The sequence below is a fragment of the Malaclemys terrapin genome, chromosome 7 (assembly GCF_027887155.1).
Source record: "Malaclemys terrapin pileata isolate rMalTer1 chromosome 7, rMalTer1.hap1, whole genome shotgun sequence".
Taxonomy (NCBI): domain Eukaryota; kingdom Metazoa; phylum Chordata; order Testudines; family Emydidae; genus Malaclemys; species Malaclemys terrapin.
The window spans coordinates 85,176,242-85,193,741 of record NC_071511.1 but is presented as its reverse complement, the minus strand read 5'-3'; the positions used below and the strand labels follow the sequence as shown (position 1 = coordinate 85,193,741).

Genomic DNA, 17,500 nt, shown 5'->3' with positions numbered 1-17,500 from the left:
TGTTTTAATCCGCCGAAGTATGCAGCTCCCCCCCCCGGAGCACTGCTTTACCACGTTATATCAGAATTCATGTTATATCGGGTCACGTTATATCAAGGTAGAGGTGTAGTTCATTTGAAAAAATAATTGAAATGAAATTATTTGAACCTCACAGAATCATAGCTGGAATGGTCAGAAGGAATTTCTTTTATTATCTGCTGTAATCCCCTGCCTCAGAACATATGTAAGGTTTTTTGCCTTCCTCTCTAGCATGGGGCGTGGGTCACTTGCAGGTTTAAACAAGTGTAAATGGCGGATTCGCTGTAACTTGAAGTCTTTAAACCATGATTTGAGGACTTCAGTAACTCAGTCAGAGGTTGTGAGTCTATTACAGGAGTGGGTGGGTCAGGTTCTGTGGCGATGTGCAGGAGGTCAGACTAGATGATCATGAATAGTTCCTTCTGACCTTAAAGTCTATGAGCCTGTGTCATTTTCTTCAACAAACATATCTAACTTTTATTTAAAGATGGCTAGTGATTGACTATCTTAGGCAAACTGTTCCACGCTCTGTCCCTGACACACTTACTCCTTTTCTTTTAGTTTTAAACAATGAGGGTGTGATTCTCAGTTGCTCTGTGCAGGCATTTACACCAGTGCATAGGTGGATGCAAAATACCAACCATTCCAATATGGCAACATTTTATATCCACTTTTCATTTATATTGCACTGGTGTGAACAACTGCACAAGATGCAGGGCAATGGAGAATCCAGCCAAAAATAAATAAATAAATAAATAAATAAAAAATAAATCTAGGTGAAGTTTAGCCCCAGTACATAGAGGGGCAAATGGTTTTTCCATGTACTGTCAATAATTATTTTATTAATTATTTTTTGATGGAGTAGAAAAGGGGAATAAAAATACTGTGTGAAAAACAGTATCAAATAAAATGTACTGAGAGATTTTAATCTCTCTATACCCCTCCTCCACCACAACCAAAGCTGCTGCAAAAAACTAAGTGCCTTTGCTCTTAGACATTACTCAAATAGAAACGTTTCCTGTGACTGAGGTGTATCATCATAGCCACACAATCTGAGAAACTGACAGAAATCTATAGCGGGGGGGGGGGGGGGGGGGGGGGAGGGGGGGGAGGGGGAGTGGCTGTGCTCTAACTAGTGGGAAATTGAAAGAGTGTTGCTGGCAGACAGTTTGTACTGTGGAAACAGGCACCCATATAAAAAAAAGAAAAGAGACAAAATGATTTTCAAAGTCCAACAGCAAAACAGAAGTCTTTGTGACACTGTAATTGCAGGGGGCTCCCTGTTCTGTGCAGTTGTGTAGCAGGACAAAGCAGGGTCTCTACAAAGCAGTGTGTGTGATCTTCCCAAGTATCAGTTTCATAATCTCCTCTGTAGGGACAGTGACACAAATGCACATTTCTGGGCTGTGCTCTTCACGAGTCTCTCCTGCTCTCACCTAATGGAGAGAGACTGAGTGCAAATAACAAATCAGACACCTCCAAACACTTTTATGCAAACAAAAGCCAAGGAGAAAATGCCCCAGGATGCTCTAGATTGGTTTGGTGACTGAGATGCTCACCCTAACTGTCCTGTATTTACACTGACAGACAATGTACAAGCAAAGACAAAAAGAGGGTGGAAAGCACACATCAGGGAACTGCAAAGAAACTGTAACTAAGGCCTTGGCTACACTTGAGAATTCACAGCGCTGCCGCGGCAGCGCTGTGAAGCACGAGTGTAGTCGCGCCGCCAGCGCTGCGAGAGCTCTCTCACAGCGCTGCAAGTACTCCACCTCTCTGAGGGGAATAGTTTGCAGCACTGCGAGCGAGTGTGCAGCGCTGCAGGCGTTGATTACACTGGTGCTTTACAGCGCTCGGGGGGGGGAGGGTTTCACACCGCTGAGCGCAGCAAGTTGCAGAGCTGTACAGCGCCAGTGTAGCCAAGGCCTTAGGGTACGTCTACACTACCTGCTGGATCGGTGGGTAGTGATCAATTTATCGAGGATCGATTTATCGCATCTAGTGTAGACGTGATAAATTGATCCCCGATCACTCTGCCGTTTACTCCTGTACTCCACCGTGGCGAGAGGCAGAAGCGGAGTCGACGGGGAAGCGGCGTCAGTCGACCCCGCGCCGTGAGGACGCAAGGTAAATCGACCTAAGATACTTCGACTTCAGCTACACTATTCTCGTAGCTGAAGTTGCGTATCTTAGGTTGATCCCCGCCAGTGTAGAGTAGGCCTAAGGTGCCAGTTCTAAAGAGCAGAGCAGTCTGTTTCATTGATGCAGGAGGATCATGTCTGTAAATGGTAATTGCCCTTAACTATCCATATAGGAACTTATATTGCCCTCATCCCTGTAGTATCTGAGCACCTCACAGACATCAATGAATTGGGAGGTTACATTGTAAGACAGGGAGGTATTATCCCCATTTACTGATGAACTGAGGCATAGAGTGATTATGTGACTTACCCAGGTCACATAGGAAGTCTGTGGGAAAGCAAGGGACTGAATTTTGATCTCCTGCATTCCAGTCCCATGCCTTAATCACAAGACTAACTTTACTCCTTCTTCCTCACATTCTCGTAATAAGGATACTTTGCATCTACATCATGTAGTGCCTTTCATCTTCGAAGTGGTTTATAAATATAGTGTAATCTAAACTCTCCTTTGTGGTAACTAAGAATTATTATCCCCATTTTGCAGTTGAGAAAATGGAGGCAGCAAGGTTAAGTGACTTGCCCATGGCAACAAATGGAATCATTGTCAGAGCCAAGATTAACATGCAGAAGTTCCTGGTTCCCTGTCAAATGGCCTGAGTGCAGGACAACACTGCACTGCAAAGATTTAACTGCTATTCATGTCAATGGCAAGACTCCCATTGACTTAAATGGGGGTTGACTAAGCCATATGAGAGACTGGACAGTTCACAGCTTGCCTGGATATTTGCCTTTTTAAAATGTGACAATACCATTAGGAACATTTGGGGAACAGCATAATCTCGGGTGTAAGAAAATATTAGATGGCTTCCACATAATTAAAATGGAAAAACACTGTATGACAATTATCAGAGGGGTAGCCGTGTTAGTCTGAATCTGTAAAAAGCAACAGAGGGTCCTGTGGCACCTTTAAGACTAACAGAAGTATTGGGAGCAGAAGCTTTCGTGGGTAAGAACCTCACTTCTTCAGATGCAAAGTGAGGTTCTTACCCACGAAAGCTTATGCTCCCAATACTTCTGTTAGTCTTAAAGGTGCCACAGGACCCTCTGCTGCTTTGTATGACAATTGTTATATTAATATCACCAAAACAAGAAGCTGCCATTAGTTAAGAAAAAGTCTCCTTTAAATCTGCTAAGCACATGGCTATGACTTGCAAGATAAACACATGTGTTAGGCCTACCCTACAATATGCCTTGTCCCCCGGGGATGAACATGCTGTCTCCACAGCATTTGTGTATAACTTTTTAAGAAGTACTTTTAATCCAAAGCAGGAACCATGTACTGTGTAACTTCATACTTGTGATCATATGGATCTGTAGCTTGGAATCACAATTGGAGCTGCGCACACATTTGTACTGAAACACAAACCCAAGCCAAATCTGCCAAGTGTGGTGGTTTCATTACTAAACCAGTGCTTGGGCCAGCATTCACTGAAAAGTTTGCTGCGTCTCACAAATCTCTTGGTGAGCCTAGGCAGAGTTCTGTTGAACTGAAGCCATAGAAAAGGTATCTAAAGTCTTGGTAACAGAGAGAAGTCATACACAGCTCCAGTCAAAACAGTATAAATTTGGACATGTGTACGAATTACGACCCCTGTACAGGTACTGAGTTCTAAATGAGCAAAAAAGCATTTTTAAATTATCACTTAGAAAAAATAAAAACCCAAACAGAACTTGTCTATACAACAGGCAAAAAACTGGTGAAATTTCTTGGGAAATGAGAATGCTGTTTGTGTTCTAGGGTATCAAGGGAGAAGGATAGAACAGAAAACTTTGATTCTCCGCACTTGTTTACTTTTAATAGTTGAAAATCTGTAAAACTCCCTTCCAAAAATATATTGCCCCCAGGCTGGGGCCTGAGCATAAAACAGCATCAGGCTGGAATGGTGACTAATGTAACAGGAATTCCATTTGCACCAAGCCTGTCAAGAGATGGCACTTTCAGGTGCTCTCTCCTTCCCAGGGCTAGTCCTGGCAGGCAAGTGTGAAGGGAACAGGGCCTTTACTCGAACACAGAATTTGTTGGATCTGGAACTGTTCCAACAAATCAGAGTGAGCAATGGCTTTTGTCCATTGGCAGGATGAAGGAGAACAGGGCTGCCTTCCTTTGTCTGTTCCATTCTGGGATTCCCCTTTTGTGTCATCCTGCCCCCCTTCTCCAGCCCTTCATTAGTGATTCACAAGGAAGCCTGTAGGGCACAGCAATTGAACAGCTGGTGGGGTGGAAAGCTGTGCTTGTAAAATGTAGGTGGTTGTATTCAGTTCTGGGAACTGAGACTCTGATGGGGGCAGGGGAGGGATGCTGCCAGAGGGGAAGTGCAGCAAGGGGTTTCTCGCAAGATTTATTTTGGGAACGGAGATATGAGGGGGAGATGTTGGTGGATGCTCTCAATAGCTGTTCCTCCCAAGCAGGATGGAGGTTATAAAGAGAAAGAGACCCCTTGCGTTTTTATTGCTCTCATTGTTAATTGAAATTTTGTTCATCCAGGAGAAGGAAATTGTTTACAGGCCCTTAACACCAGCTCTCCAGATGTTGAGAGCAGCAGATGTTTTCCTGGTTGTTGGAACAGTACTCTCCAGGGACTAAACAGAGGAGTATGTTTCCAAAACATCAAGTCTTGACATTTTTGATTCACTTATAACTAGGGGAATCCCCCTCCCCACCTTCCTCTCTTCCTGCAATATGACAGTCATCGTCAGGTGACAGGAAGCATTATCGGTGCACTGCAATGCTGTCTCTGCTTCCCCAGATCTGAGGCCTAGAGATGCTTTTCATTTCCCTGACCTCTGCTTTCTATCTATCTATGTGAGATGTGTAGAGTACTTCAGCCAATCCATCCTTACAATTCAGTGAAGATACAGCAGGGGTTAATTTGGCCCCTTGCATTTAAAGTCTGTGTTTAGAGAAAGGCCAGGCCCTATAGGGAAAAGATGAGGATCCCCTACGGCTGCATTTGATAAACGCCCAACTGCGAAAGTAAAGTAAATCCACTGGGAACAAGTATTACAGTTGCACTGGAAGGACTTGATGTTTCTCAGGAAAGGTGTCATAGCTAGAGGCACTGAATAGTCACAGTAGTGCAAGCTGTCACACGTGGGTGGAACAACGTGCCACAAACCTGACCTGAAAGGCCTGTGTTTGGGGCTGAGAGAGTGGCTATGGGGGGTGAATTATTCAGAATCCTTGGCTCCTCTGCTGAGACTGTCTGGAAGCCTGCTACTTAGTGCAAGTTGTGTTGGTGGGTTTTTGATGCAGACCCCCAGCTCACCGAGGGGAGACTGCCAGTTGATATCCAGAAAAGCTAAGCAGCTGTGCTGGTGCAGTGATTTCTGACATTACTGACCTGATCCAAATTTGCCCCCAGGTGATCCTCAGTCACCTGAGCCAGCTAGTCCTACTTCTATTTAAAACTACTGAGAAACAGTCAGGGCAGGAGAGAGGAAAGTGAGGACAAGAACTCTAATAGCTAAAGGCCGTGTCTTTGAATTGACAGCTTGATGCCGGGCAAAGCTTCTAGAGAAGTGAATATGAATCCTGTGCCCCTCTTGACTATCTAAAATATATTACATTTTATCATTATTCATAAGCACTGACCGTTTGCTTACGGCTCTGCAAGACACAGAAGATGACATATTGGCCTGATAATGAACTGGGGTGAAACTAGTGTGAGGTCAGAGACTTCAATGGAATTGCTCCTGATTTACACAAGTGTAAGACCAGAATTAAGCCCACAGTTGCAGTCCTGAGGAGCACACAGTCTACTGTAAACAGAGACAGACAACATTAGGCATGCTTTACTGCCTTGGGGAGGAGTGAGAGACTATTTTTGACTGCAGTGGGTAGTGGCATTTGTGGGCTTGGCAGGAGTGAGTTTTGATTTAGATTGAGAATTGCCAATTATAATCAGTGTTACTTGAAATCCTATTCTTACAGTGCAATGGGATCATGACCAGGCCCTTGATGTAGAGCCCTGCTCTCTCGCTCTTTAATTCCTGAGAGAGGAAAGAGATGCTTTATTGACTGTCCGAGTCAGCAGTGGGTGAGAGGGAGGAAAAGTGCTTTCTGTTTGTGTGGTGCAGTCCTATTAAAGTCTCTGAGCAGATACTGGAGAAAAATATCACACTGATTGGGTGGGGGGTCAATCTCAATGGAGATTTCCCTGGGTCAGCATTTTGTGTAACTCTTGAAATCTAACTAAAGCATCCACCATATGAAAGATGCTGACCCTTCAATAGTTACGTTCTTAAATTGGTTTATTCCAGGCAACCCATCTTCTCATTCCCAGCACTAACACTTGCCCTTTTCTCTCTCTGTGCAGGGCCAGGGTGTCACCTGTCTGATCAAGAAGTATTAAAACTGGGCAATGCCTTCTATATAGCTGCAGAGCACAAGGAGCTGGGGAAGTGCTCCTTTATTCTCCTTGGAGGGGGAGAGACTTTGAGGTAAAACCTTGGACTCCCCGGTCTCTCCCCATGGATAAAGGACACACTTTACCCCAGGATATCTGGGACCTGCGGCACTGCCTGAGAATGAAGAGCAAGTATGCCATTCTCCTGGTGTTTGTTGTAGCTCTTGTCATTATCGAGAAGGAAAACAATATCATATCAAGGTAGGAAAAAAGGGAGAGCAAGCTCTTGCTATATTGGGAGGGGATTTCTCTTCATCCTTGATGTAGCCTTCACCTCACCTTTCTGCTTTCCGGCCATGTACAACTAGATAAATTTCTCCCTCATGGAATGTGAAGCCCATTAATGCCTATCACCTTCTTTCCATTACAATCCCAGTCAGTCACTACAACTGCCTACAGTGAAAGGCCTTCTTCCCAGCAGTGCTTAGCATTGGTTTCTCCAGTTTTTTCCTCTCTTTCAGTAAACAGCCTGCCCCATCAACCAAACTTTTTTATGCCTTAGTTTCCTGGTTATCTCCAGTGACCCCCAGGACAAATACACTGGAGATGGGCATCATAGAAGATCATAGCCAGGTAGGCTATGACAAGTGAGGAGATGCCAACTTGTCCATACCGAGGGAATGAAGAGGGGTTTTATTTAGGCTATGTTTACACTTAAAATGCTACTGTGACACACCTGCAGTGGTGCAGCTGCAGCAGCGTTTCAGTGCAAACACTCACTATAATGACAGGAGAGTTCTGCCTTCACTGTAGTTAATTCACTTCCCTGAGAGGCAGTAGCTAGGTCAACAGAAGACTTTTTCTGGCCACAGTGCTGTCTATACTGGGGTTACGGTCAGCTTAACTATGGCCTTGGCTACACTGGCGCTGTACAGCGCTGCAACTTGCTGCGCTCAGGGGTGTGAAAACGCCCCCCCCCCCCCCCCCCCCGAGCGCAGCGCTGTAAAGCACCAGTGTAATCAGAGCCTGCAGCACGGCACGCTCGCTCGCAGCACTGCAAGCTACTCCCCTCGGAGAGGTGGAGTACACCTGCAGCCTTGCACGGTCTCGCAGCGCTGGTGGCGCGACTACACTTGCGCTTCACAGCGCTGCCGCGGCAGCGCTGGGAAGTCCCGAGTGTAGCCAAGGCCTTTGTCTTTCAGAGGCGTGGATTTTTCCCACCCTCGAGAGATGTTGCTATGTCGATGTAAGTTTCCAGTGTAGACCTGCCCTAGGGCTTTTCTTTTTTAAAAGCTGATAAATGTTAGCAATTGAGAAAATGAAGGATGAATAGAGCGGACATATGCCATGCAAACGTCCCTTAAGCATTTACACCAAAAGCACCTCAGTCCTGACCTGCAGCATGTCCTGCTGTTCTACTCCTGGGTTCCCTTCCAGCCCCGCCACTGCCCATTAATCCCGACCTGCAGCTTACTGCTACTCCAAAACTGGACCTCTCCTGAAGAGACTGCCAGTTGTGCCAGTCTGTGTTGGCTTTGCAATATGGACAGAGGGGCACAAGGGAGTAAATTGAAACTACTGAACTTGTTAGGCCTCAAGTGAAATAAGACAAACTCAGGTGTTTAGAGGTGAAAATCTATATGTCCCCCTTTTTAACCACTGCCTCATTGTTTGTGGTTTTGTTCTCTTTGTTTGCAGGGTATCAGACAAGCTGAAGCAAGCCCCACAATCTCTGATGGAGATCAACAGCACAGACCCTGGCCTAGTGCTGTCAGAAAATGAGTCCCTCTTGTCCCTCAGCGAGCTGGACTCTGCCTTCTCTCAGCTCAAGAGCCGGCTTCAGAATGTCACCCTGCAGCTGGGAGGGACCAGGGAGCCTGCTGTGGCACAGGGACCCCGGAGACATGTGCTCCTGATGGCCACCACCCGCACAGGTTCCTCCTTTGTGGGAGAGTTCTTCAACCAACAAGGCAACATTTTCTATCTCTTCGAGCCATTGTGGCACATCGAGAGGACAGTGTCATTCGAGCCAGGCGGAGCAAACGCGGTGGGATCGGCCCTCGTCTACCGAGATGTCTTGAAGCAGCTGTTGCTCTGTGACCTCTACATCCTGGAGAACTTCATCACCCCGCTCCCCGAGGACCATCTGACCCCGTATATGTTCCGGCGGGGCTCAAGCCGCTCCCTGTGTGAGGACCCTGTTTGCACCCCTTTCGTCAAGAAGGTCTTCGAGAAGTACCACTGCAAGAACCGCCGCTGTGGCCCCCTCAACATTACCCTTGCTACAGAAGCCTGCCTGCACAAGAATCACATGGCACTCAAGACAGTGCGAATTCGGCAGCTGGAGTTCTTACGACCCCTGGTCGAAGACCCTCGCCTAGACATGAGGATCATCCAGCTGGTGCGGGACCCCCGGGCGGTGCTGGCCTCTCGCATTGTGGCCTTCTCGGGCAAGTATGAAACCTGGAAGAAATGGGCTTCAGAAGGAGCAGCTCCCCTCAACGAGGATGAGGTGCAGAGGCTGCGGGGGAACTGCGAGAGCATCCGCCTCTCGGCTGAACTTGGCCTGAGGCAGCCAGCGTGGCTGCGGGGCCGCTACATGCTGATCCGCTATGAGGATATTGCCAGGTCACCTCTCCAAAATGCCAAGGAGATGTACAGGTTTGCTGGCATCAGCCTCACCCCACAGGTGGAGGAATGGATCCAGAAGAACACCCAGGCGCCTCAGGACAGCAATGGCATCTACTCCACCCAGAAGAACTCCTCAGAGCAGTTCGAGAAGTGGCGCTTCAGCATCCCCTTCAAGTTGGCCCAAGTGGTGCAGAATGTCTGCGGCCCAGCCATGAGTCTGTTTGGCTACAAACTGGCCAGCGACCAAGAGACCCTCACAAACAGATCCATCAGTTTGCTGGAGGAAAGGAGGGCCTTCTGGATCACGTAAGATCTCTCATCGCTGGGTTTCCAAACGGAAACATATGGTTAGACTGAAAAAAGAAAAACCTGAGCACAAGATCAGCTGGGGAAGCTGGAAAGGGGCCACTGTCCCCTGCTGACACGTATCACACCCTCGTTTATAAGGCTTGTGTTTGCCGTGCACTCCTCATCCTAGCGAGGTGCTTCCTGATTCTCCAGTGGACAGCAGGGGGAATGCAGTAACATCCAGGAGCTCTATCTAGATGGATTATAACGTGGCCACCCTTTGAAACTAAATGGAGCTCAGAAGCTGGCAGTGGGGAGAACCAAAGCAGTAGGTACTAGCTTCCATACCTCACCTCTTAGCTTTCTTCTCTGCACAAGCGCCACCCTTCTTTCAAAGGGCATTTCTGCACTAAACCTCCAAAGAGAGAACTGTATGTTTTAAAAATCTTCGTACACTTTAAAATCCCTCATCTCGCCGAGCAAGGAGGTGAGTGGAGCCGAGGGTTGCACTGATATCGCCTTGGGCAAACTTAAAGACCTCGCTAAGCTGTATTTGGTTGGGTTGATGAAACTGTCAGAAACGGACTTGGTTGGGGTTTGTTGCCAAGAAACCTCTTAGTAAATCCCCAGTGACAGGATCTGGGAGACTCTCTCCTCCCATCCTGACTGCTGCTGCCTTACGCTGACAAACACTCATGTCTCGGACACTTTGTGCATGTCTGTGGACCTTTAAATATACCAACAGCCTGTTAAACCTTGAGAGAGGTGACTGAGACCTACAAGGGTGAGCACACTCCCTCAGACCATGCTCTCGGAAGAGCAAAACGCCAGGACATCGAGAAAACATGTAGCAGAGCCAGCAAACAGCCACACCATGATCATTGGCACTGGTGCGGCATTGTCCACCTCAGCTGCTTGTTATCAAATGCACCAAAGCCAGCAGCTGAGAGATGGCAGGGAGACAATGAAAACACTATTTAAAAGAGAGAGAGACTTAGAGAGAGAAAGCGAAAGCAATGCTCTCTAGCCCTGGGGATACAACTGGTCTCCTTCTAAGGTGCCATCAGCTGTTTTGTCTTCCACCACCATGGAGGCTGGATTCCTCAGTGATCATTTGCTGGTGTCTAGAAATCGATACTGAAAGCTTTCTTGGCTGGTGGTGGCAGGGTGTTTCTGTAATGGTATTTATATTTTGTCCTTGCTATCGTTTGTATATCTTTGGAAGTGCTAGTTGGAGGCTGCCAGCAATTCTCCTGCCCAAAGTAAAGGGGAGTAGTTTGTACCAATTAGCTTTTTGTGGCAGGAGAGGGGGGAGGAGAGAGACTGGGATGCAGGCAAGTGGGAACTCATCCAAAATTAGGCAATAGGAATAGTTTCCATAACAGAAAGAGATGGTCTCAGATTGCAACAGACGAATTCCTAGCCTGTGCCGCCCCTTATCCAATCCACAGTTAGGTTAGGTTTTTGCTTCCTGGAGTTTGATCTCTTCCCAGGGCAACCCAGAGACCACTCCAGAAGAGATCTTCAGACTCCTTTTCAGCCCCATCATTATTCCGAGATACCCATTGAGTCCCCTCACCCTTAAATACATCCTCAGGGAAGAAACAAGGAACAAGATCTGAGCTGAGCATGGGGTGTTTTTTTAGTAATTTTTGAAGGGGCAGCATCAGTTTTTTGTTTTAAATCAGATTTAAAGGGATACTGTCAACACAGCAAACTTCTCTCTGAAACTTATCTTTACTTCCTGTTGTCACAGATTATTCAAATTTAGAGAGATTGCAAGAGACATTTCTCTGTTTTTCAGTGTGTTTACTTCGTGCATTTATCAGTACTTTAGGCAGTCAGTTTCATCAGTGGTTGGATTCACTTCCTAATCTCATGCACTAGCATGAGAGAATATCAGAATTCTCATGCACAAGGGTGGGGGCGGGCATAGCTAGGCAGAGGAGCAGTTCTCCTAATCTCCCATGGATCCCTGGACATGGCCTGGGAGCACTGGTAAACTGGAGCTGGACAGCAGGTAGACGGAGTAAGCTGTTGCTGACATGGGTGATCAGCATAGGGGAGACACTAATGCAGGAGGGGGATCCAGGCACATCCTGTTTATGGCCATTGTTGTGCCGGAGCACACCCCCGTTAGAGCAACCGATATGAAATCGACAAGGGAAAGAGAAACATACAAAAATAAATGCAGGATAATGGCTGAAATTCTCAGCCCTCAGTGTACTTTAACTTAGTATATGCCCCCAACGTACACCCATGTAAAAAAAGAAAAAATTGACAGTGTCCCTGTCACAGGGAGAGTTAGGTGGCATCTCCTCCTGGTCGCTCTGGGGAACAGCTCTGTCCGACTCCGGTGCCCCCTTCCGCTGCTCACTGCATGCTCTGCTGTCTCTGACTCTCTGTGACTCAAGGGGCTCTGTTTTTGTGGTTTGGCCCTCTGACCAGATCACTATAGTCCTTCCCTTCCAGGGTAACAAAATAAATCTCCAAACCAGCTGTCCAGAGCTTCTCTCCAGTGCTTCTGTGCCACTTCACAGTGGTTGGTAGGAGAACCCAGGCCTGCCCTCTACACTGGGTTCCAGCCCAGAAACCTTGTAACAAGCAGCCAAGGTCTGCATGGTCCTACCCCTTGCTGCTGTTTTCCTGGGCTTCTTCCCACCTAGCTCTCTCAGGCTTCCTTTCCCCACAACTACTCTGGGGTTGACCCTTGTTCTAGGGTTAGAATCCTGGTGCTTATTCTCCCTCTTGGGTTTTCACCTCCCCTCCTCTGTGCTCCCAGAGAGCAACCTCAGCGTCTCCCTGCAGTCCCCTTCTGCAGCAAACTTCATGGCTTTATAATCCAGTCTGCTCCAGCCCAACTGAGTCTCTTGTTCAGTTAAGCCTGGCTTTCCCTCCAGGTACAGCCAGGTACCTACGGTAACCAGACAGCAAATGTGAAAAATTGGGACAGGGGGTGGGGGGTAATAGGAGCCTATATAAGAAAAAGACCCAAAAATCGGGACTGTCTCTATAAAATCGGGACATCTGGTCACCCTACAGGTACCGTAATTGGTCCCTGAGGCCCACATTAACCCTTTCAGGGCCTGTGTGGAGTACATACCCATCACAGTTCTCTTTTTTTTAAAAAAGCAACAATCCACATCTCCCTCCCAGGGTTACTAACAACACCTTATATTGTTAAACTGAAATAGTTTTTTAAGGATATGAATTTATTTTACCCTAGTTATGCAGTTTGTCCAAACTGAGATGCAGAAAGTAATCAGTGAAAACAGACCAGGCAGTAGGGGTGCTGGAACAATTTTTATAGTGGGGCTGTTGAAAGCCATTGAACTAAACTGTAAATGATGGAAACCTCTTCAAGCCAGGGGGTGCAGCAGCACTCCCAGTTCCAGCACTTACGCCGGGCAGTTTCATTTTTCAGCTCCCTTGTACTAGCACAATTCTTTCTGCAGTGTTTCGGTTGCAGATATTGCAAAGAGAATGTTGCTACAAAAAGGTTAAAACTGTTTCCAATTGAGCTTAAAAATAATCATGAAAACATTGACTAATAGCAGGTTTTGTAAAAAATTATATATATATATATCTCCCTACATTTTGGGCCTAAACTATCTTTACAGTTTTTCAAGGAATGGCTAAATGAAGCTTAGAGAAGTGAAAAGAAATTAACAAATATATGCTTCAAAGGGGGCTTTTCTATGTATGCCCTTGCAACTCACATGTGGAGTTGTTTGTGAAACCCAGCCTCTGTGAAGAGCACATTTTAAATTACTACATATAGGTATATAAACCATAAAGGGCAATTATACAACAGCTTCCTCCTTCAAGCTCACAGACCCTCTGGTGCAAACAATCATTTTTGACCTCTCTTTCTTTAATATTCACATTATGTCTTCTAACTGCCTCATCCTATATTATAATTTGTTTACCTTTGGAAAGGTAGCAGACTTAGGCCTCAATTCAGGAAAGCACTTTAAGCACACCTTAATGTTAAGCCTGTGCATAAAAACTGTCCTGAACAGAGGTGCTTTCCAGAATAAGGGCCTTAATGCATACTGGAGCATTTCTTCAATATACTCAAGACAACAAGAGCTATAGGTACAGCACGAGGGGCCCTATTTGCAATTGCCTTCTACCTTGTGGCATCATTTGCATCAGTGTAAAGTGGCTGTAAAAGGTCCCCAAACCAAACTGGTAATGGTTTACACAATATGACCACCCAGTGGACCTGAGCCAAGGCCCATTTAAATCAATGGAAAGACTCCCACTGACTTTGATAGGTTTTGGATCAGCACCAAGGTACAGGGGAACCATGAATCAGATCCATACTGCTCCTTGATCAAACTTACTTTGCCAGCTCAAGCAGGGAGCCCCCAGTGGAAACAGTCCTGGTGCAGTTGGTAGGGGAGAGTGTGTTTACCTGGAGCTCCAACCAGCACTTTGGTTCTGAGAAGTGAGGCGTTATTATTGCTATTGTTTGTTTTGTTTGTGCTTTTCAAAAGTTTATTTTTATTTTTTTTTTTGTCTACAAGGGCTGCAGTCTGGCAGGAAAGAAGCTGCCACTTCCTGCAATATGTAGAACTGTTCAGAGAATGGAGGGTTTAATATTGTAAACTGCAAGGGGAATTTATTTATTTATTATATGAAAAAGAGGGGAAATATTTTATAAGCAGGGAGTCTGAGCTACACCCAAAAACAGGCAGACAACAAATATCCCAAGAAATGGAAAAAAGGTAAACAATTAAACTCATAGCAGCACAGTTATGATTTCAAACAAAATGCTGTTATTTTGAAAAGTCTGTTTTTCTTAACACCCAGAAACAAACAAAAATCACACTTCTGTCTCAAAACTGCTAACTGCTGTTGTTACAAGTAACACCTACACACTCTATAACTGAACCAGATTAGGTTCACTGTTCCCTGTTATTGGGGGAGTCGGGGGGCTTCGCACAGCAACAGGAAGAAGGAAAATGTCTTTTTTATTTTTTAAGGAAAGCATGGTTGAAAAAAAATCTCAAAAATTGGCGAACTCACGCTAAGTAGGACATGAAACTATGTGTAGCACTTCTAAAATGACAGCCTTTCAAATGGCCCATTTCACAAGCTGAGAGCTTGTTGACACTGCGTTATGTCGGTATAAGTTATCTTGCTCAGCGGTGTGAATAAGCCACCCCCCGCACAACGTAACTTATACTGACGTAAGCGCCGGTGTGGACAGCACTATGTTGACATAGCTACCATCCCTTGTAGAGGGAGTTTTATTGTGCTGACGAGAGAGCATCGTCACCAGACATGCTACAGTGGCGCAGCTGCGTCGGTGCAGCTGTAGCGTTCTAGTGTAGACGAGCCCTGAGACACACAATAAATCCCAGACAGGACAAAGGCTTTGGATATAATTTTATGGCCTGGGAAAACACAGAAATGCACAGGAAGTGAAAGGGTACATGCCGCCGTGGCATAAAAGAATAGCTGTTGCCTCTGGGGAGCCCATCTGGAATCAGACCTGTGCATAATGAGAAGTAAATATGGGGGTTTCAGTCCCCCCCCAGGGGGGAGCTGATACCAGGTCCCCTCATCCCAAGAGATGGGGAGAAAGGGTGCAATAGTCAGAGCTGAGGTTATTTGGTAGATGAATGTGGGATATGTGACTAGATATGGAAAGCCAAATCCTGCCACGATTTACACTTATTGCAATCACACATGACTTCAGTGGGTCTTAAATCAGGCTAGGATTTGGCCTAGAGACTGGAATTCTGTCTCATTGCAGAAGCAGTCCCTCAGGGCAGGGCTGAATCCATTAGCAGCTCATGGGAATCACGCTGGATGGCTCCCTTCTCTGTACATAGCCCTGGGATAGACAGAGGGAGTCAGTTCTCTGCTCAGCCAGTCACTTGACCTTCCCAAGCACAAGAGAGTCATTCACCAGTTATTTGTTTATTTAAAGGTTTTTTCTCTCTCCATGAACATATCTTCAGGCTGGAGGAGAGAGACAGTCTCTGACCTTGGCACATAAAAGGACTATTCCTCTGTGTTCCAGTTATTAGACCTGGAAAGGCAAATTTCTAACACCACATTCTTTCTCTGGTGTGTTTGATAGAGCTACACATTCTCTCCCCACTTCTCTGTCCTATAGGACAGGGACCAGGCTCAGGTGCTAGAAGAAAGCACTGCATGCAGTCAGCCTGTTGTGCTCTCCTGAACCCCAACTCCCTTGTGGTACTGCAGCATAGCAACCTCCAGCTATCAGGCTAGTTCGTGGAGGGAGGGCCCTTCACTCACTAACATTTTGGGTGTGGAGAAGCGTGAAGAAAGAGCAGGAGCTGGCAGCAGGGTCTGAATGGAGCCTTTGACTTGCGACTATGCTGCGTGTCACCCCAGGCTCACAACTGCCATCTGTGCTCCTAAGGCTGTAAAATGGAGAGCTGCTTTATTACTTCAGCTGTTTTCTTCCTCCTCTCATCTGTCTTTGCTTGTCAACTCAAAGGGAGGAATCTCAGGCGCCTGGCCCTCTTCAATGGCTGACATCACACCGCCCAGGAGAGCTGTTCCATGTGTTTAAAATCAGAACGCCCGCCTCCAGGAAAGTCGACGTAACTTTAGCTGCAGGGGCTCTCCGCATTGTTGGGGAAAATCCAAGGAGGCAGGAGGCAAGGGAGGGTCGGCCGCGGCATCAGGCAAGCTTCAAAGGGAAATGCACTGGGATGGGGTTCCTTGGGCAGCTGAAAGTGTGCACCTAAGGGAGTCCAGCATCCCTCGATTATTTATCTGGATGCGGAGAACTCTGTGCTGCCACCTAGGAGTTTTTACAAAACTAAATTAACAGCTAAACCAATGTCCAGATATTTTCTTACTGGCTCTGTGTTAAGGGTTTAGCTTGAAGGCCTGCCTGGCTCCATAGCAGTGATGTTACACAGGGTTTTTTACACTCCCGGAGCCACTGTGGTCTGCAGCCCCTGGAAGCGCTGACAGACACATCCTCTGAGGAGAGTACTCAGTACTCTAGTTTGAATCTTCCATGCACAGAAATGAATGTGAACCTTGTAACCAGTTAGAAGATGGTTGACTTGACTTATTTAATTAAAAACACAATGGAGCAGAATCCAAAAAGGCATCTCTTGTCTCTCTGGCATTTATTCACTAGTTATTTTTGGCAGCGGGAGAAGTGTAGACATTAACAACAGCAGATGCAGCAGCTGGTAAGAGTCTCTGTATAACATGCTCCCCCGGGGCAGTGACTTGCTCTCCTTATCCGTGTAGCAGCAGCAACAGCGTTCAGAGTCAACACATTGGAAGACGCTCGGGAAAATAAGATCTGGGGATGAAAAAGGAAACTGCTCTGCTGACAAGAATTTAAACGAGCTAGTCGCCCTCCCCTACCCCAGTGGTACTGAGCACTCAACTCCCATTCACTCTAATGGAAGTTGCAGGTGCTCATTTCCAATCAGGAGGGCTGTGCAGCAGCTGTTTAGCAAACCTTGGTATCAGAGCTGTGTGCACAAGGGCTGGTGCTATCTCCAATACCGCAGAGATGAAGAAAAAAGTTGGTTTCAAATCCATCAGAAATATAGAGAGGAATGTTACCATCCATCAAAGGGAAAAGAAAAGGCTAAAATGAATGTGGGAAATATCATCTTCAGGAACCTAAGAGGACTTAACAAACCAGAGAGAATTATTGGGCTCCACCCTGTTTCTTTTCCTCACCCATAATCAGGCATCCATGGTGGGACTCACTGCAGCTCAGAGGCAGTGGGAGGAAGGCAGCCCGGGTTATTCTGGGTAAATGATGGGATGGAGACAGCCACTGGCTCAGTCTCACTTTGCTCAGGGTCTTGCATACCTATGGCCAGCTCTGGAGCTGGTGTAGGAAGATGCTGCAGTGAAGTGTTGGAACCTACCCATCCCCAGCAAGCATCTAGCTGGAGGAACACCATTAACTCTGGATTTTTAATGAGGCTGTTCCTATCAGTTCCAAAACGTTCTGCCCAAGTATCCAGTCATTTGTGAAATATCTATGTT

The 17,500-nt window shown here is 46.5% G+C and overlaps 1 protein-coding gene across 3 annotated transcripts in view; it reads left to right on the top strand.

The window, feature by feature from the left end:
* The window catches only part of CHST3 (carbohydrate sulfotransferase 3), a 48,221-nt gene extending 31,626 nt beyond the window's left edge, over positions 1-16,595 (top strand). For all 3 annotated transcript variants that reach the window (XM_054035891.1, XM_054035892.1, XM_054035893.1), the window contains 2 exons: positions 6,536-6,826; positions 8,264-16,595. In XM_054035891.1, the coding sequence (XP_053891866.1) occupies positions 6,690-6,826; positions 8,264-9,506 (1,380 nt within the window). In that variant the 5' untranslated portion in view covers positions 6,536-6,689 and the 3' untranslated portion in view covers positions 9,507-16,595. The remainder of the gene's footprint in view (positions 1-6,535; positions 6,827-8,263) is intronic.
* The last annotated feature ends 905 nt before the right edge of the window (positions 16,596-17,500 follow it).